Consider the following 19922-nt stretch of genomic DNA (forward strand, 5'->3'; position numbering starts at 1 on the left):
AGGAAGGGAGAGAGAGGGGGAGGAAGGGAGAGAGAGGAGGGAGAGGGGGGAGAGAAGGAGGGAGGGAGGGAGAGAGAAAGAGAGAGAGAGGCAATAGAGCTCATGTGGAGGGACTTTTTATTAGGGGAAAGGGAATGGGAAAAGGAGGGAGGGGGAGCAGCAGAAAAGATAGGCGGGGTGGGGGTGGGAGACAGACAGGCAGAGAAGCAGAGAGACAGAGAAAGGAACAGAGAGACATAGAGAGATATGGGAGGTGGGCAGGGCCCTTTTAAAAGGGAACATAGTGAATGTGCACAGGTGGTGCTCTTAGTGGCTGCAGCTGAGGGTGTATCCTGTCAGAATCCCAAGGGCAGGCCAGTACAGGAGCCTGAGTACTAACAGTCCTCCCTTTTTATTTATTATAAAAAGGTGAGGAGTTAGAAAGGGGTGGCAGGTGAGTTAGGGTTGAGGACGCCATGTTTAAGACTACTTCCTGCTGACCTGGGGGGCACCTTTGGGGGACCTGGGAAAGCCGGGGTGCTGGCCACATCCTGGAGTAGTTGGGTGTTTCACTTCACTGTCCAGACTCCTCAGAACCATCAGGCAATGACTGGACCTGGCAAAATACCGTTCTTGGTGGATCTAAGTAGACTCCCCAGGGCTTAGAGCACCTGATCCTTTCCCATCACCACAGCATGACTCTGGCATGTTTGGTAGCCTTGCGCCTCAAGCTCTATGGCCAACAGCTGGTGGTCCTGCAATAACAGCTCATTAGGAATGGTCAGCGGGTCTCCAAAAACATCCCAATGGGAGCGAGGAGGTATAGACGATGGCATAGCTCCCATGAGTGAGGCAAAGAAGTAAGATCCAAAGGTCTGCGATTCCTAGCATCCTAAGAATTCAGAGAGGGTTGATTTCGAGACAGGCATCAGGCCACCCAGTGAGTTGTCATGCAAAGGGCAGGGGACAAATAGCTCTGAGCCTGAGTGAGCAGTGGTTGCCTAGTACCAGGACTTAATAAATCCAAAAGGTGAAAAACCACACTCGAGATAGTCCTCACTTGGGAAATAGCCAGGGGTGGGGAAGGGGGAATGGTTTTGGAAGGAGGGATCCAGTGATCCAGAGAAGTAAGGCTGTCATATATGGATGGGGTTCCAGGATCCTGGCATGCCTCAAACTGCCTGCAGGCAGGAGGAAGCACCAGAAGAGCCTTTCCCAGTCAGGGAACCAATGTTGTAATTTAAAAGTGGTGTGAGAAAGACACCATGCAACAGAGCTCACACAGAGAGGTTTTATATTAGGGGTAAGGGAATGGGAAGAGGAAGGAGGGGAGGGGGAGACTGGCCTCTGGGGACAGGAGCAGCAGAGAAAAGGAGAGGCAGAAAGACAGGCAGAGAAGGGGAGAGAGGAGGAGGGAGAGGGAGGGAGAGGGGGGAGAGAGAGATGGGAGGTGGGCAGGGCACTATATTTTAAAAGGAATATAGTGAATGTGCACAGGTGGTGCTCTTAGTGGCTGCAGCTGAGGGCGTATCCTGTCAGAACTCCAAGGGCAGGCCAGTACAGATGCCTGTATACAGCCTTGAACTCACAAGATCCATCTGCCTCTGCCTCCCAAGTGCTGGGATTATGGAGTGTGCTACCACTGCCCGGCTGAGGTTACCTATTTATATACTTCTCTCTACATATTTATTTTATGAGATAGGGCCTCATAAGCTGGCTTCAAGTGAGATATATAATTGAGAATGACCTTGAGCTTCTAATCACTCTGTCCCCACTGCTGTGTATCAACTTTGCAGGCATACACCGTCACTCTCGGTCTCTGCTATGTTGGGGATGGAACCCAGGGCTTCGTGCATGCTAGGAAAACATTTACTCTACCAACGAAGTCACATCCCCAGCTCCTGAATTAGAATTGTTTCATGCAGAAAAGCATTGAAGAAGGCTGGGGTGATGGCTCTGTGAGTAAAGCTCTTGTTACAAAGACCTGAGTTCAACTACTAACAACCCATAGAAAGATGGGTGTGGCTGAGCATGCCCCATAACCCCAGTGCAGGGGGAGGTGCATGAAGATAGGACTCAAACTGCAGGTTCATCGGGGGTACCTGTCTTATGGGAATAACGTAGGTATCAAGGGAACATACTTGGCATTCTCCTTGGTGCATGATTGCATGAACATCCACACACATGGGCACAGTTACATTCACACACATGCACACAAGTGCAAATACCGTACATAGGTACATCCATGCAAATGCAGTACACAGGCAAGTGTCACATACACAAAGCACACACACATTTGCATGCATACACACATACACAATATTTTTTAAAAGAAGAAAAATAGAAGAGGCTTCACAAGAGACTGTAGCTTGAACCCAGACATAGGGAGAAGGGATTGAGGGAGGAAATCCAGGAGTGCAAAAGCAAAAGACCCAGAGTAGATTTTTAATATTAAGTAAAAAAACAAAAACCCAACCAAACAAACAAACACAAACATGGGTTCCTGGAGAAAAACAAACAAACAAACCTCCAACCTTCTACATAAAGGAAAAGTGCAGACTGGAGAGATGGCTCTCAGTGGTTAAGAGCATTGGCTGCTCTTGCAGAAGACCCAAGTTCAATCTCCAGTACTGACATGGCAGCTCACAACTGTCTGTGATTCTAGGTCAAGGGGTATCTAGCGCCCCCTTTTGGACTCCAGGGATACCTGAACTCAAATACATGTACCCCCACACACGTAATTTGAACAATAAAATAAAAATTTTTTAAAAAGGAAGTCAAAGTAATAGGAACTTCAAATGGTGAGTCACATCACGTCCACAGTCCACGGCAGCAAGAGCTAATGTATACATGCTCTGCTGCAGGCTTGCTTATGCTCAGCTGCGCTTTCATACAGTGTAGACAGAGTTTTCCCTCAGAACCACCAGTCAGCTCCCAAATAATCACAAAGAGACTCAATATTAATTACAAATGCTCAGCCAACAGCTTAGGCTTGTTACCAACTAGCTCATACAACTTTAATTAACCCATATTTCTATTTATTTTCTACCAAGTGGCTCCATACCTTATCTCAGTATGGCATGTTCATCACCAGCTTCCTCAGCGTCTTCTCACCACTCCCAAGACTCCCGTCTCTCTCTCTCTCTCTCTCTCTCTCTCTCTCTCTCTCTCTCTCTCTCTCCTGCCTAGCTATAGGCCATCATCTCTTTATTAACCAATGATACAAAACGACTGTTCCATAGCAACATACAGTTCTAAATGCCATGCCTAGGGAATGCTGCTGCTCAAAAATGAGCTGGGTTTTCCCACACCAATTAATTTAATTAAAACAATCCCCCACAGGCATGCTCACACGCCAACCCAATGTAAACAGTCCCTCACTAAGGTTCTCGTCCCATGAGATTATAGGTTGTGTCGATTTGACATTTAATTGCAATGATCATACAATTTTCCCAAATATTATCAAAATAAAGCAAAATCTTTTTGGTGTAGATAATACATGTTCTTTAACCAAGCTGATTTTTAAATATCTGTGCATGTGATGTGTACATATATGTATGTATGTGCAGGTTAAAGTGTACAAGGTCAGGTGCATGCATACAATAACATGTTAACCTTCAGTATCTACCCTTGCCTCCTGTCTTGTGTTTTGTTTTTGTTGTTGTTGTTGTTGTTGGGTTTTGTTTTTGTTTGTTTGTTTGTTTGGTTGGTTGGTTTTTCGAGACAGGGTTTCTCTGTGGCTTTGGAGGCTGTCCTGGAACTTGCTCTTATAGACCAGGTTGGTCTTGAACTCACAGAGATCCACCTGCCTCTGCCTCCCAAGTGCTGGGATTAAAGAAGAGTGCCACCACCGCCTGGCTGTGTTTTTTTCAAAGATATATTTATTATGTATACAGTGTTCTGTCTGCATGTATGCATGCACACAAGAAGATGACACCAGATCTCATTACAGATGGTTGTGAGCCACCATGTGGTTGCTGGGAACTAACTCATGACCTCTGGAAGAGCTCGTAACTGCTCAGCCATCTCTCTAGCCAGCCTCCTGCCTTGTTAAAGACAAGCTTCCTTTGTTACTCAACACTGATGATTCCAAGCCTGTGAGCTTCTGGGAGTTCTCTGGTCTCACAATAGGAGCATTGGGTTATAAACATGTGCCACTGTTCCCATCTTTACATGGGTTCTGGGATTTGGATTGGAGTTCTTATATTTGTCTTTAACGAGAGAGCTTGTAGTGATTTGAGTGAGAATGGCCCCCACAGACTCAGATGTCTGGGTATTTGGCCCTCAGCTAGTCTAGCTGAATTAATAAGCTTCAGCTTCAAAGCAAAACTCTGTCCAAAAAGAGACAAGATGGAGGGATGGCTCAGCAGTTAAGAGCACGTCTCGATCCTACAGAGGACGTGGGTTTGGTTCCCAGTACCCACATGGCAGTTCACACCATGTATAACTCCAGCTCCAGGGGATCCAATGTATTATTCTGACCTCTGTGTGCACTGCTCACTCATGGTGCACATACATATGTGCAGACAAAAACTCACATACATAAAGATAAATAAATCTTTAAAAAACAGTGTGTAGAAAGATTGAGAAAAAGACCTGGCTCAACTACTGCCTTCTACGTGAACATGTGTGCACATGTACCCACAGGCATGTGTTCACATCTACATAAACATAAACAACACACACAGTTGTACACACAACATCTTTTCCTCATTTGCTAACGTGTCCATGTCATTCCAACCTTGTAAGGAATTTCAGCCCCTTTTCTTTTTCTTCAGTGATTTCAGTGATGTGACACTCAGATCACTTCATACAAGTGGGACACAAGAGAAAGCCATCTGAGAAATCAAAGTAGCAGGGATCAGAAGATGGCTCAGTAGTTACAGCGCTTGCTGTGTGTGTGCAAGCAGCAAGCTAGAAGACCAGAGCTCAGATCCCCACACCATGTAAATGCCAAGGGGGAATGGCAGCTCTCCTGTGATTCTGGCTCTTAGAAAACAGAGACTCTAACCAGTGTGTGTCCTCAGAGCAAGCTGGAGAGACTCAGTATATTGGGAAACACTGGGTTCAATGGAGAAACTGCCTTAATGAATAAGATAGTGAGCCATAAGGAAGACATCAGAAATCAATCTCAAACTTCCACCCCATACACATAATACACCCTCACATATACACGGATTTACACACAGGTGAACAGGAAGACATCCATGAATGCATAACACACACACAAAGAAAAAACAAAGAGGCCATAGTAACATACACTCATGGAACACATATAGTCTTTATTATCTGTCCCCAGGGAAAGGACTGTATAACATGGATGCTCTTTCACACACATACCCTTTTAAAAATAATATACAAACATCTCCAAGCAAGTTAAAATATCACAGCTAAATCTTCACATTCAACAATTGAGATTAAATATAAAACAAATAAAAACTTATATTCACAAAGATCTAGGGTTCTGCTACCCAGATATAAGACAAATAGACATGTAGACTTTAAAGGTTAAAAATTCTCCATTGAGTGAAAACAGTTATGAATATATAAACATTATAAGAGCTATGGTAAAATATAAGAGCACAATGTTCTCAAAATTGGTACTATCATAAACTAATATGTTAATTATTCTGTAGTCAACATATAATACAATAAAATGTATTAATAATATAATAAAACTTGTTATGCATACTAATAATGTAATAAAATTTGTGACATGTGAAAGTTATAACAATTTTGTAGATCAAATGCTGTATTTTGAAGGTAGTTCCCTCCTCATCTGAGCCCTGAGGTGCCTCCTTCAAATGGCCTGAGACTGGGGAGACGAATGATAGGAATCCACAGGGCTGCTGCCTTGGGGAGATGGGGCTGAGGACATTGGGATAACAATTAGATGGTGCGGCTGAGTAAAACTGCCCCTGAGGAATCCTGATTTCTTCTTCCCCTCCAGAGGCTCCTACAAGTGTTCCCACTCCCAGGAGCACAGTGTGGTGATTCCATTCCACTCCTTCTAGAAGAGTCTGGGTTCCTCTAGTTTCCTGTGGAAGGCAGTCCTCTCTCCTCTCCCCCAGCAGTCAGTCCTTAAAGTTGGCAGAGTATCTCCCTCAGGCAGGGATCTAGAGGGAAGAGGGAGGCCATGTCAGACTTCATACATGCAATTCTTCAAGCATGAACAAGAGTTATGTCTGAAGGTCTGAAGTCAATCCTAACTAGAGGTTAGAACATTTGACAAATGGGAACTTATCTTGATCCTTCTTTCCTTTGTCTATTTGTTCTGTGGTGCTCAGGGTCAGGCACTGGGGATGATACATGAAGGCTCTACCATGGAGAAATTCTGGCTTTTAACACTTGATTCTTTAAAAAAGTGTGTGTGTGTGTGTGTGTGTGTGTGTGTGTGTGTGTGTGTGTGTGTGTGTGTGTGTCTGTGTCTGTGTTGATAGGACTGATAATCCTATACTGGGCTGGGCTGTTTCAAAGGATGGAGTTGTGTGTGGGATGAAGGTGGATTAAGTAGGGACTTAGTGGCTTATCTAATTAAACCACAGACAGGACTCCACACACCTCAGAGAATATCAACATACCTTCCTTGGCCGATGACCTCAGGCCTCTAGAATTCCAGGGTTCTAGGTCAGGTTGGTACGATCTCGTGCCCACACCCACAGCTCTGGGTTGTAAGCCTGGATCTGAAAAGAGTCAGATCCCTGAGCAATGCCATGCCCTTCCCCAACACCCTTGCACACCCTGTTCAGCCTCAAGGTTTCCCATTCCCCAAATCCCACCTCCCACATTTAACAGAATTCCCCTCTCTATTCAGCCTTCAGCAGCCCACACCCACCTACCTCTTCACACTCTTCCCGAGACACCCAGATCTTCCAGCCCATGGATCGAATGAACTGGAACCGCAGTTTGTGGAACGCGGGGCGCTGGGCATAGCTCTTCCCATAGAGGAAGTAAAAAATGTCTTGTTTAGGGGCCTGGTTGTCCTCCTCCATGTCATTGGCCAAGTACCTGGGGAAGAAGTCAGGGTGTTGTGAAAGGCCCAGGAGGACCCCCCTCAGCCATGGTATCACAGCAGAGCAGAGGAGGACAAGCCATTGGCCAGCCCGATGCTATCTCTGCAGTTCTTCCTGTGAGCTGACTCCACAGGAAGTCCCTGGACATGTGCTATGTGAACTCAGCTGTGTCCTGCCGCAGGATTAGCATCCCAGTCAAGCCTCAGCCTGCTTGTCTTCCCTCCTCAGTACTCAACTAACAATTCTGAGATCTCTCTCTCTCTCTCTCTCTCTCTCTCTCTCTCTCTCTCTCTCTCTCTCTGTATTACCTCATGTTTAGTGACACTAAGGGTGTGCTTTCTTGAATATGTTGAATGAGTAAATAAATGAATGGAAGTGATAAATAAGGCACACACAATGCTATTTTCTTCAATGACTGAGTATATAACAGAAATGCCTCCAAAATAAAACAGAATTGGGGGGTCCCAAGAATGACTGGGTATTTGGCTGACAAGATCCTACTTTCAACAAGTATCCAGTGTGATGGGGAAAAGGAGAGGAGAGCAGAGGCTACAGCCCATCTCTTACATTTATTTGTGTGTGTGTGTGTGTGTGTGTGTGTGTGTGTGTGTGTGTGTGTGTGTGTAGCTTAAAGTCAACCCTGAGTTTTTCCTAGGAGCTTCCTACCTTGTTTCACCAGACAGGGTCTCTCACTGGGACCTAAGTCTCACCAGTTAGGCTAGGGAGCTGCTCTGAACCCCAAGTGATCTTCCTTTCCTTGACCCCCTAGTACTGGAAATGCAACCACCTGGCCCACCATTTCATGCTAAAAACCTGAACAAATCTTCATGCTTGTATGGCAGGTACTTTACCATTGAGTCATCTCTCTGTCCCTGTTAAATTTCTAGCTGGAATTTTTTTTAAATAAAAAACAGTTTAAGGACATTTATGCTACAAGGACAGGCCAGAGGCCCACTTTTTGTGACCCCCCACATGCAGTGCAGGGAATAGTGACCAACAGGAGGAGACAAAATACTCACAGAGCCAGGAAGAAGTGGATTGGCCTATACTGCCAGGAGAAGAGCCCAGCACGGCTGAAATAAGCTATGACCATAGACAGGAGGTACTGATGGAGAGAGGAGAAAAGGAAATGTCACCCCCTGGAGAGGAAGAGTCTAGGAACAGGGGAAGGGGAGGCTGAGGTGGCATGGGGCTCAGAGTGGATCCCTGAGTTTTGGGTGCCTGCTGGAGTGAGGAAGGAAGGGTGAAGGGGCTTTCAGACAAGCCAGGCCAGAGCGAAGAGGTGCTTGCTGCTCCAGCATGGCTGGCTCTGTGTCAGTTCTGAGGAAGGGCTTGGGACAACAGGGACAAGGAGGTCTTTGCCCCATGAGAACAAAGGGTCCCAGAGAGCTGTGAGGAGAGAAGAGGCAATTCCCGGGGTAAGATGGTGACCATGGACTCAGACTCCAAGGACCCCAGTGAGGCACGGACCTCCTGTCCACTCTGTGAGACACTACCGGGCCCTGAAGAGAGACCCTGGCAGGGTACCAAGGGTCAGGACTGTGTGGCTTCAGGGGGGCACTGTGGAGGGACAGAGGACTGTGGGTCAGGGAGGCCCCTCCCCGGGCAGGACAAGATCTGGAGCCCAGCTCAGCGCACCTTATCAGACACTCTCAGTGTCTTGTCCCAGGCCAGGAATTTTTTCACCTCAGGATCCTCTGTGAACAAAGCACATGTGTCATGGTGTGATGGGGAACAGCTGGGAGAGAGAGCCAGGAGAACAGCTTCCTGGGGGATGGTCAGGTCATAATGCACAGTTAAAGGGCCCAGCTGAAGAAGTAGGACTTCCCAAGCCCCTTGGAGCTGTAAGATCATGAGTGAATCCCAAGTGTCAGACATTGAGCTACAGGATTTGATATCTACTGCTGTGTAGGAAGCCGGTTCCTGCATTATCCATTACAATAATAGGTGCCTGAAGACACCAAGATGTAAATTACTTCAACAGGCGCTGGGTAATCTCCATTCCTTTGATCTCTGCCTATCCCGTGGCTCATTTTGGCCTGAGGAGCTGAAGCCATTCATAGGGTAACACGTCCCAGGCGGCTGGCCAGCCTTTATAAGGGATGGTTTTCTTGGTTCAATGTCTCCGCTCTGGGAAGCTTATGCTCTTTCACTCTCAAGATGCATTAAAGCTTGTCTGCAGAAGGATCCGAGTGTCCTGCGTGTATTTCTTGCCTGGCGAGAAATACAGAGCGCGCGGGACACTGCTGGATTTTGGTTTTTCTTAAGTGTGGTTGCTTTTATTTTTTCTGTTCCTTCCCTTTTGAAGTAAGAAAGTGTTTAACTTGTTTTTCACTTTACAAAAGCACACAGTTAAGGGACTTTCATTATTTTCAAGTCACTTCCCTTTAAAAAAATTAGTTTTTTTTTTATACTGTGAAATTGTTAAAGTTGTATGCTATTTATATTATATTAATGTAAGATCTTGGGGACATTGGGCATTGGTGGTGCATGCCTTTATTCCCAGCACTCAGGGGGCAGAGACAAGCGGATCTCTGTGAATTCGAGGCCAGTCTGGTCTACAAAGTGAGTTCCAGGACAGCCAAGGCTACACAGAGAAACCCTCTCTCAAAAAACCAAAAACAACAAAAAAGATCATGGGGACAAACAGAAAAGGAAAGGATATGCCTTAAGGTGATATATTTATGTACCATGTTGGCAGGAGGTGAAGTCTTCTAGTTAACATCTGGTCCCGACTTGACACAGTCCAGGGTTACCTGAGGACTCTCAATTTGGAGATTGTCCCAATCAGATTAACCTGTGGGCATGTTTGGGGGGAGTTTTATGATTGCTAATTGACATGGGAGGCTCCAGCCCACTGTGGGTGGTGCCATCTCTGAGAAGAGTCTGAAGAGGAGGCACTGGTGAAGTTTAGAATGTCAGTGGCACACAAACCACGCTTAAGGGGTGTTTTACATGTCTGTGGCTCTGGGATCAGTCCAGGAGTGTGAATGTGCAGAAGACAACTCTGTAACTGAGCTGCATCCCCATCCCAGGACCAAGATGGGTGTCAACACACCACGGTATCCCCCATTGCACCAAATGCGCCACTTCATGGGCCAGAAGCACTGACACTCACAGTCCATGTGATGTCCTGTGAGGGTGGGAACACGCCTGGGTGGCCCTGATGTGAATGAAGACACCTCAACTTGGGAGAATCAGAAAGAGGTGAGTTACAGTCCTCTTCCTCACCTCCATGTGAACCTAAGCCCCTGTCACCTATGAGTCCCTAAGAACCAAATGAATGTAAGTCCTTCAGGCTGACAGCCCTGGGCTATGAGGGCAGCTTTCCCATGGGGAAGGAGGTTGACTAGAAGTTCCCTCTTTTGCCTAAGGAGGGAGCCAAGTAGGTATCACCTACCCAGCAGCCTGGTGAAGACCTTGTGGTGTTCAGGTCTCACTGTAGACAAATGCCGCCTTTTCAGCTTCATCCTGAGCCCACTCAGTGTCTCCACTGACCACACGGGCTCGGGATCAGGTTCTAGCAGCTCTGCCAGGTCATCCTCAGAATCCGATGACAAGTCCCTCTTCCTCTTTGGCCTGGCGGATGGAGGCGGGGGGCCAGCTTCCTCCCTTGGTTCTAAGTGAAGAAACCACACCCCAATGTGGACTCAGGCTTTGATGATCTCAGCCCTGCCCCACAGGACCCCCAAACACCCCAGACATCCCAAGCCTCTTCAGCTTCAGCCTTTCCCCAAACCATCGTGCTATTTCCCTCTGTGCTGAGCCACCTGCCCCTCATCTTGTCCCCATCCCTTCTCCCTGTCCCTCCAGACTCTTTCTCATTAGAGACCAATTGTCCCCATAAAAATGAAGTCTCTTCTTGTGTCCTTTCTTCTCTGTCCCATCTTTGACTCTTGGTGCCTAAGCCCTTCCCTGTTCTGCAGATTTCCAGGCCATGTGACACCTGTGTCTGACCCTCTGTACTTCCTGACTCCACTCCTGCCTCCTGGGCCCTCCTTCCTTTCTTTAGTGTGCTTCCTCCTTGCTGTCTGCCTCACACATCTCTTCTCACCCAGTCCCCTCACATGTTGGTCCTGAGATCCCCCTACCAGGTAAGGGCCTGGTGATGCCAGGCTGAGGACTCTGTTCCTCAGAACACAGTGACAGTTGGCCAGCGGTCACGATTCTCCCAAGCTGTTTCCTCCCTTCCATGGATCCCAGACTCTGATCTATCCCACCCTCCTCCTGGACTCTGACTGAATCTCCACATGATGTCCCTTCCCCCATCTAGGGAGAGGTAGGGTGTGGGGGAAAGCTCCAAGAAGAGGCTGTTGTCCACCAAGCTGCCCACCATCATGGAGTGCTTCTCCTCCAATCAGGAGGGGCAGATGCCTGTGATGTCATCAGCCTTTGAATCTGGCAACCAGTTTGAAATGAAACATGTGTAACTGACAGACTGATGTGTTTGCCTGTTCTGAGGATTCGGGGTCACTTTGTCTCCTGCTACTGACTTACACTCATTCCAACTCCAAACCCATTCTCCATGTCCATTCCCTCTGCAGCTTGTGTACCAGGGGCTGTGTTCTCCTCACTGGAACACTTTAAATTCACCTCCTGTTTGAAACCTCAGTCTCTTCCACATCATACACCCTTTCTCCATTTGGTTAAAGAAAAGGAATTTCATTTTTTAAACTAATTAATTAATAATTAATTTTGATTTTTTTGAGAAAGGCTTTCTCTCTGGTATCTCTCACTGTCGTGGAGCTTGCTCTGTAGACCAGGCTAGATCAAACTCAGAGCTCTGCCTCCTTTGGGAAATTTCTTTTTGTCTTCATTCGCCTTCCTTGCTCTGTGGGTTTTCATCCCATGCGATACCCAAGTCCTATTGCCTGCCCTCCCCTTCTCCAGTCTCTGGCATCTAGGCCCCTCCTATCTTTCTTTTATGCCTCTTCTCTTTATGGCCACCTGCTCATATCTCTTCTCACCCTGGTAACCTCACCTGGTAGTCCTGGGATCTCTTCATCTATTACTGGTGAAGATACCGTGGTGCTAAGCTGGGGACACTGTTCCTCAGGTGGCAGGGATGGGTCACCGGCAGCCATAATTCTCCTAGACAATTTCTTCTTTTCTCTAAATCCTAGACTCTTGTCTCTTCCACTCTTCTCCTTGGCTCTGGATGAATCCACTCCAGTAGTCCTGGGAGAAATCCAGTGTAGAGGAGAGACTTGGAAGGTGAGTTCGTCTACCGTGCTGCCTAGCTCCACAGAGCTTGACCCTTCCAATCAGGAGGGACGGAAGCCTGTGAGGTCATCAGCCTTCTAACCTGGCAACCGGTTTGAAAGACAACATGTGTAACTGATGGATTGATGTGTCTACTTGTTCTGAGGATGGCTGTGCACACAGGTTTGGAAATCTGTAGTTGAAGAATGCAATGGGTATTCTAAAGAAAGCAAGACAACTATAGATGAACACAACAAAGTAGATTCTTTGGGGGACTTGTGAGGTGATGGAGATCTGACATGTGGGCTGGTATCAGGCCAAAGGTTCTTACCTGATGGCACCTTTGAACCAGTGCTCCTGGCTGATGAGTACAAGCCATAGATGCAGCGTCCATACGAACATGAAGACCTCAAAGCAGAGCTGAGTCTGGGCTTCTACCCTTAGCATCTCCATGCCTTGCTGGGCTTACTCCTGTAACCTTTCCATTGTGTCCTCTTGTGAATATGGTCTTGAAGAAATCTTCCAATGCTGTGACTCCTAAAATCTAGTGAGACCCTGTGTGCAGAGGATGTCTGCTCAACATGGAGTTTTGCTACCTGTGCACACAATGCAGTTTGAATCACAGGATTCAAAACTGCTCTTTCAACTGATCAAGTTTACAAGAGGGGAAAATATATGAGGTGACAGTCTCTGGATTCTGACACCTGAGAGACAAGCCAGCCCTGAGCCTCATTGACAAATGGAGCATTTCCAAGCCACGAAGAAGAGGATGATTCTGGGCAGAATGGTGACATCTCTAACAGAAGAGTTGACATTCATTATCTATCCTGCTTATATTTCTGTTCCTGTGGTTAAATAGTCTGATAAAAAGTAACTAAGTGACGAAAGGTTAGTCCAGGATACAGCCAGTCACTGTGGAGAACAAGGTGGTGTCAAACAATTATTAACGTCACATCTACAGAGAGAGAAACAAACGTATATGTGCTCACTTATCTACTGTGCTCATCTTGATTCCTTTACCCTTTAACAATTCTAAATCCCCATCCCAGGGAATGGTACCACCTACAGTGGGCTGGTTCTTCTCATATAAATTAACTTAATTAAGGTGATCTCCCACAGACATGCCTATAGGACAATCCATTCATTGAAACTCTCCTCCCAAATTATTCTAGATTGTATCAAGTTGACAATTGATGTTAACCATTAAAATATCCAAGAAGGCAACCTACTATATAGTACAGGACAGAGACCCAAAAAGAATCAAGATGCAAGGACACCCAGTCATGGATTGAGTACAGTCATTGTACAGTGGAAGGTGCAAGCAGTAGCCAGGAATCCAACTGATGCCATCTTATTTGTCTTTACTTAGTGTCTTACAAGCTATCCAGTCATAGTTCCCATCCTCTGCCTGATATGGAAACACACAAGGATAAATGTCCATTGACATTTGGAGGTGTGAGCATGGTCATGACAGTATCACTTTTGCTCTCTGTTGAGAATTCAAATGCAGGATATGCTGAGCAGCACAAGTGCTGGGCAGGATGTCCCCATCCACATTGCTGCCTTTTCAGAAACCCCCTCTTTGTTGGCCTCAACTTTATACATGCTTATCTAACCAAACCACAAATTTTCCCCCAAGTCTTTCTGGTCTGCTTTTGATACAAATTTTTACTTTTAAACCTGGCTAAAAGCAGCCTACAATGACTACGCCATACCCAATATGCTATGCATGCTATGCTGTCTCAGAAATTCCTTTATCACAATAGTTAGCACATCCTTTTTTTAATTGGTTTTTAAGAGTATTTATTATGCATACATTGTTCTGCCTGCATGTATACTTACAGGCCAGAAGAGGGCACTATATAAGAGGGCACAGATCTCATTATAGATGGTTGTGAGCCAGCATGTGGTTGCTGGGAACTGAACTAAGGGCCTCTGGAAGAGCAGCCAGTGCTCTCTAGCTCCTAGTTAGTACTTCTTATCTTAGTTTTTTTGTCTGTTGCTATGATAAAAATGCCTCAAGGAAAGTAACTTAAAGGAGAAAGGACTAATTCTGGCTTACAGTTCAAGGATATAATCCATGATGGCAAGGAAGTCCAGCAGGAGGGGTTGAAGGAAGTGGCTGGTGACACTGCAGTCAGGAAGCAGAGAGTGGATGATACACAATGCTGTTCAGTTCCCTTTCTCCATCTTATACAGACCACTATGCCCTCTCTTGGGAATGGACCTGCCTACAATGAAGATGAGTTTCCTAACATCAATTAATGTAAGATAATTCTAGATTCAGTCAAGGTGAAAACTTTAACCATTGTAGCTCCAAAGTCTCAGGGCATGGTGGCTCATGTCTATAATCCTAGCACTCAGAGGCAAAGGCAGAGGCAGAGGCAGAGGCAGAGGCAGAGGCAGAGGCAGAGGCAGAGGCAGAGGCAGAGGCAGAGGCAGAGGCAGAGGCAGAAGGATGTCCTACAAGCTGGAGACCAGCCTGATCTGTATAGTGAGTTCCAAGCCAGACCAAGACACATAGTGAGGCCCCCTGAAAAATACAAAAACCAAACCAACCAACCAACCAACCAAACAAACAAACAAACAAAGAAAAACAAAGTCTCAGGGCACAGGCAAAAGATTTACTAATTTCTTGGTAGAATGTAATACAAATGGCACCTTGTGCAATTTCTCATACATATCTCATTGATGGGGGATGTCCTTCCGTATATGTGTTTCTTTTATTGCTTGATGAAGAAAACACTGTTTGCCAATAGAGGCAGAAAGATAGGCAGGGTTAGGAGACAAGGAGGATTCTGGGAAAGGTAAGCAGAGAGAGAGATTTGATAGAGATGCCATGTAGCGGAGGAAGGAGTAAGAAGTTTGGACCCTTCTCCAGTAAGCCAAGACCATGTGGGAAATACTTATATTAATAGAAATGGGTTAATAAGTAAGACAGAGCTAGCCAATAAGAAGGCCTAGCCATCTGCCAACAGTTTAATAATACAGCCTCTCTGTATGTTTATTAGGGGCAAATCAGCTGTGGGACACTTGAAGCCTTTGGGTGTGGTCTACACTAACTATCTGCTGGAATTCTTTTGAACTCACTCTAGGATCTCTCACCAAGTTGGGTTTATAGCATCCTAAAACTTCTGTACTGTGCCCCTCTACACTTCTTCAAATCTCTCTTTCAGGTCAGCTCTGAAGGCTTAGAAACCACAAAGCCAGTTTTATCACAGCAGTGGTCCCACTTCCTGGCATCATTCTCTCTATTTGCCTTTATATTCTTATGACACAGGCTCCTGAAAGAGGAGCATTTTATTTGACCTCATCGTTTCAGAGAGTCCCTTGGCTTTGTGGTTCTGGGATCACTGTGGGGCAGAATATCGTAGTGGTAGGATTGTTGCTCCTTGCATGGAAAACAAGAAATGGAAAGAGGGAGACATGAGGGCACCAGATAGCTCCAATAAATGCCACCCTGCTACCACTGAATCTGCTTCCTCCATCTACGCCCCATGTCTTAAGTTTCCAGGACCTCCCAAGACAGTTCCATTAGTTGGGTATCTAGGCTTTAACACTGCTGGGACAAACTATTTGACAAAAGCAACTTCAGGAAGGAAATGTTTATTTGAGCTCACAGCTGGAGAGGCTACAATCCATCGTGGCAGGGGAGGTGTGGTGGCAGGAGTGTGAGGATGTTGGTCACATTGCACATTTCATCCACAGTCAGGAAACAGAGGGAAGGGGAGGAGAGGGAGAGTGAGAGAGTGAGAGAGAGAGTGAGAGGGAGAGTGAGAGAGTGAGAGAGAGAGTGAGAGTGAGAGGGAGAGGGAGAGAGTGAGAGGGAGAGGGAGAGTGAGAGAGAGAGGGAGAGGGAGAGTGAGAGAGTGAGAGAGTAGAGTGAGAGGGAGAGAGTGAGAGGAGAGGGAGAGGAGAGGGAGGAGGGAGAGGAGAGAGGAGGGAGAGGGAGGAGGGGAGGGAGGGGAGAGAGAGGGAGGGAGAGGGAGTGAGAGAGAGAGAGAGGGAGAGGGAGAGAGTGAGAGGGAGAGAGAGGGAGGAGGGAGAGGAGAGGAGGAGGGAGAGGGAGAGAGAGAGGGAGGAGGAGAGGAGGAGAGGGGGAGGAGAGGGAGAGGGAGGGAGAGGAGGGAGGGAGGGAGAGGGAGAGGGAGGAGGAGGAGGAGAGGGGAGAGAGGGGAGAGGGAGAGGGAGGGGAGAGAGAGAGAGGGAGAGGAGAGGGAGAGGGAAAAGGAGAGGGAGAGGGAGAGGGAGAGGGAAAAGGAGAGGGAGAGGGAGGAGGGAGAGGGAGAGGGAGGAGAGGGAGAGGGAAAAGGAGAGGGAGAGGGAGGAGAGGGAGAGGGAAAAGGAGAGGGAGGAAGGGAGAAAGGGAGGGAAAGGGAGAGATGCTGTTGCTGAGCTCCCTTTCTCCTGTTCTTTTCCATTCTGTCTGAGACCCTATGTCCATGAGATGGTGATGCCCATTTCAAGATGGTTCTTCTTTCCTCACAAAACCTCTCAGGAAATTCCCTTAAAGACACGCTGGTGGTGTGTCTCTGGAATGGTTAGTGTTAATTGCCCACTTGACAGAATCTATAATTGCCTAGGAAGCAAGCCCACAGGCACACCTATGAGGGGATAGCTAGGCTGGAATGGCCTCTGGGCAGGCCTGTACAGAGTTATCGTGATTAGGCTCACTGAGATAGGGAGACCCACTCTGCAGGTACCATTTCCCTGGGGTGAGATCATGGGCTGCAAAAATGAAGAAAGCAAAGTTGAACAGTGATTCCTCATCCCCTCTGCTTTCTGGTTGTAAATTCCATAGGACCAGCTGCTTCAATCTCCTGTCTGTTTGGCTTCCCTACCATGATGGACCCTTTGCACTGTGAGCCAAAAGAAGCCCTTTCTCTCTTAAGTAGCTCTTGTTGGGGGTATTTTATTGAAGTGACATAGAAAGAAATTAAGGCAGTCTTTTAGGTGTCTCTAAATCTAGTCACGTTGACAATTCAGATTCACCATGAGGGGCACTCTCCATTTGTCAGTGATACAAAATATACTTAATATTTTTATCTGGGCTGCAGTGGCGCACACCTTTAATCCCAACACTCAGGAGGCAAAGGCAGATGGATCTCTTGAGTCCAGGCTAGCCTGGTCTACAGAGTGAGTTCTCTTTGTAGCCAGGGCTACAAAGAGAAACCCTGTCTCAAAACAACAAAAACAAAAATCAAAACAAAACAAAAAAAGATTCACTATTATACCACCCAAGTAGGTAGTGGTGACTGACAGGCGTTGAACTGGAGGGGTTGACAGCAAACATTACCTACCCATAGCCTAGAAGTGAGTCTTTAGATGGATAGGAAGTATAATTACAGAACAATTTTTTAAGTGATCGCCTAAAACACAGAGACACTGATTGAGGAAAATCTGCTGGAGTATGTGATGTTTGCATTTTCCTTGTCTTTAAGGCCATCTGACTTTCAGATGTGTTTGTTTATATTGGTTTCCATGGTAGTTTTATTTCTTAACTTGATTTATTATTACTGTTTGTTTCATGTAAGTATGTACATGGTGCACATGGGAGATCAAAGGACAGCTTTTGGGAAGTCAAGTCTTCAGGCTCACAGGGCATCCAGCTGACCCTCCCTGGTAATTTTTTGAAGATTAAAAAAAATATATGTGACCCGTGTGTGTGTGTGTGTGTGTGTGTGTGTGTGTGTGTGTGTGTGTGTGTGCGAAGAGAGAGAGAGAGAGAGAGAGGAGAGAGAAGAGAGAGAGAGAGAGAGAGTCCTGTTAGAGGCCACAAGCATCAGATACCCTGAGCTGAAGTCACAGGTGGGGTAATCTGACAGACACTGGCCCTGGGAGCCCGATGCAGGTCCTCTGGAAGAGCATAAGAAAGAGCAATGACTGCTTTTCTGAGCCACCTCTCCAGACCCGCTCCTTGTCATTTGTTTGTTAAAAACTCCTTAAGAAGTTGTATCTGCTAGTGCAGGACTGCCATTGCAGCTACTCAGGATTGCAGGTTTGAGGCACACCTGGATTCCAGAGTGGGTTCATGCCAGCTTGGGTAACTTACAAAGAAAACAAGAAAGGGCTAGATGTAGCTTAGTGGTCAAGTGCTTGCCTAGCATGTGCAAAACCCTAGGTTCAATCTACACACACACACACACACACACACACACACACACACACACACACACACCCTACCTTCATTGGAGTAGCAAATATTGCATATTTATGTAGACTTGTGAGTACATCTTCAAATTATTAATTTATTAAAAATACTATTTGTGTGTCTGTGAATATTACGGCATGCACATGCCACATTGTGTAGTCAAAAGACCTCTTTGTGGAGTTGGTTCTCTCCATTCACCTTTACATAGGTTCTATGGATCTACGTAAGGTTGCTGGGCTTGCTTGGCAAGTATTTTTACCAGCTGAACCACCTCACCAGACCCTTTTCCCATTTTATTTGAATATTTCTGGGAGAAAATTCATAGTAGAAACACTTGTGAAGCAGGGAGCCGGAGAAATGGCTTAGTCTACTGGCAAAATGATTGCCATACAAGCTTCAGGATCCCTAGCACCCATGTAAGAGCTGGGTGCAGTGAGTGCCCAGTGCTGAGAGGCAGAGATGGGAAGATTGCTAGAAATCACTGGCCAACTCTCTTAACCAAATTGGTGAACTCCAAGTTCAATATGAAGACCTTGGAGCATGCACATGCTCACAAAAACACATACTAAAACACACACACACACACACACACACACACACACACACACATACACACACACACACACACACAAACACACACTACTTTTGGAGTAAATAGAATGACCAACTCTCCCAAGTATTTAGCTGAGTATAGAACACTATTAAGTAGTACTGAATGACTATTAATGTTAACAATAACCTTTATTATAAGCACCCATCTTAATGTTTATTTTCCCTTTAAATAAGCTAAGTATTTGCTTCCCTAATTGATATGTGGTAGTCTCTAGTGTGCCAAGCAGAAGACTATTAAGTCAATCATTTTGTCGGACCACCCTTGGGTGCAGCCAGGACACCTTAGAAACTCAGCTACTCTGAACACTCCACAGCTACGTTAATGAAGTTGCACAGCATTCACAGACAATTGCTGTTGAAATGCATTTCCATACCCAAAGCTGCTATCCTGGGCACCGCTGTCTCAGACAGCTTCTATCTCCTTCCCTCTCTCGCTCTCTCCCTCCCTCCTCAACCTCCTTTTCCCCCCCTCTTCTTCCCTCCTTCTAGGATTTCATTATGTTGCCCAAACTGGCTTCAGACTCACACTCCTCTTGTTCATCCGATCCAATGTGCTATCATACACAGGTTTCTAATGGAATCCTTTTGCAATCACAAGCCTTGGTGAACCAAAACAGCCACTTTAACACATGCTGTAACAACGGGCTCTATAAAAGGCATCTCTCCAGCACTCTTTTTCTACTTTTGACCCTTCCCATCAGAGCCCTCAGTGCACTCAGCTGGTGAGATGATGATGATATGATTCAGAAATGGCAGTGAAAAACAAGCACTGGGTTTGGAGAGGCAGGGGAGGATGGGCGGGAGAAGGGAACTGGGATTGTCATGTAAAACAATCCTGTTTCTAATTCAAATAAAAAAAGTTGGGAAAAAAAAAGAAAGAAAAACAAGCACTGGCTACCAGGGAGGACAGGAGTAGAGACAGCAAGTGAGTGTGCATGGGAGAGCTGAGGATGAATAAGACAGAA

At 46.3% G+C, this 19922-nt stretch overlaps 1 protein-coding gene across 2 annotated transcripts; it reads right to left on the bottom strand.

Moving 5' to 3' along the window:
• Positions 1-6564: 6564 nt before the first annotated feature.
• LOC100757839 (speedy protein E4A-like) lies at positions 6565-12293 on the bottom strand. 2 transcript variants are annotated; one of them, XM_027413775.2, is made up of 6 exons: positions 11974-12293; positions 10393-10611; positions 8631-8689; positions 8012-8097; positions 6819-6987; positions 6565-6662 (listed from the first exon to the last, which is right to left on the bottom strand). In XM_027413775.2, exons 1-6 carry the CDS (start codon positions 12074-12076, stop codon positions 6603-6605), a joined length of 696 nt encoding a protein of 231 aa, XP_027269576.1. In that variant the 5' UTR covers positions 12077-12293; the 3' UTR covers positions 6565-6602. The 2 variants fall into 2 exon arrangements, with proteins under 2 accessions (XP_027269576.1, XP_027269577.1); XM_027413776.2 differs by lacking the exon at positions 6819-6987 and having other exon boundaries at positions 6608-6662.
• Between the last annotated feature and the right edge of the window lie 7629 nt (positions 12294-19922).

Source organism: Cricetulus griseus, chromosome 4 (genome assembly GCF_003668045.3).
Source record: "Cricetulus griseus strain 17A/GY chromosome 4, alternate assembly CriGri-PICRH-1.0, whole genome shotgun sequence".
Lineage (NCBI taxonomy): Eukaryota > Metazoa > Chordata > Mammalia > Rodentia > Cricetidae > Cricetulus > Cricetulus griseus.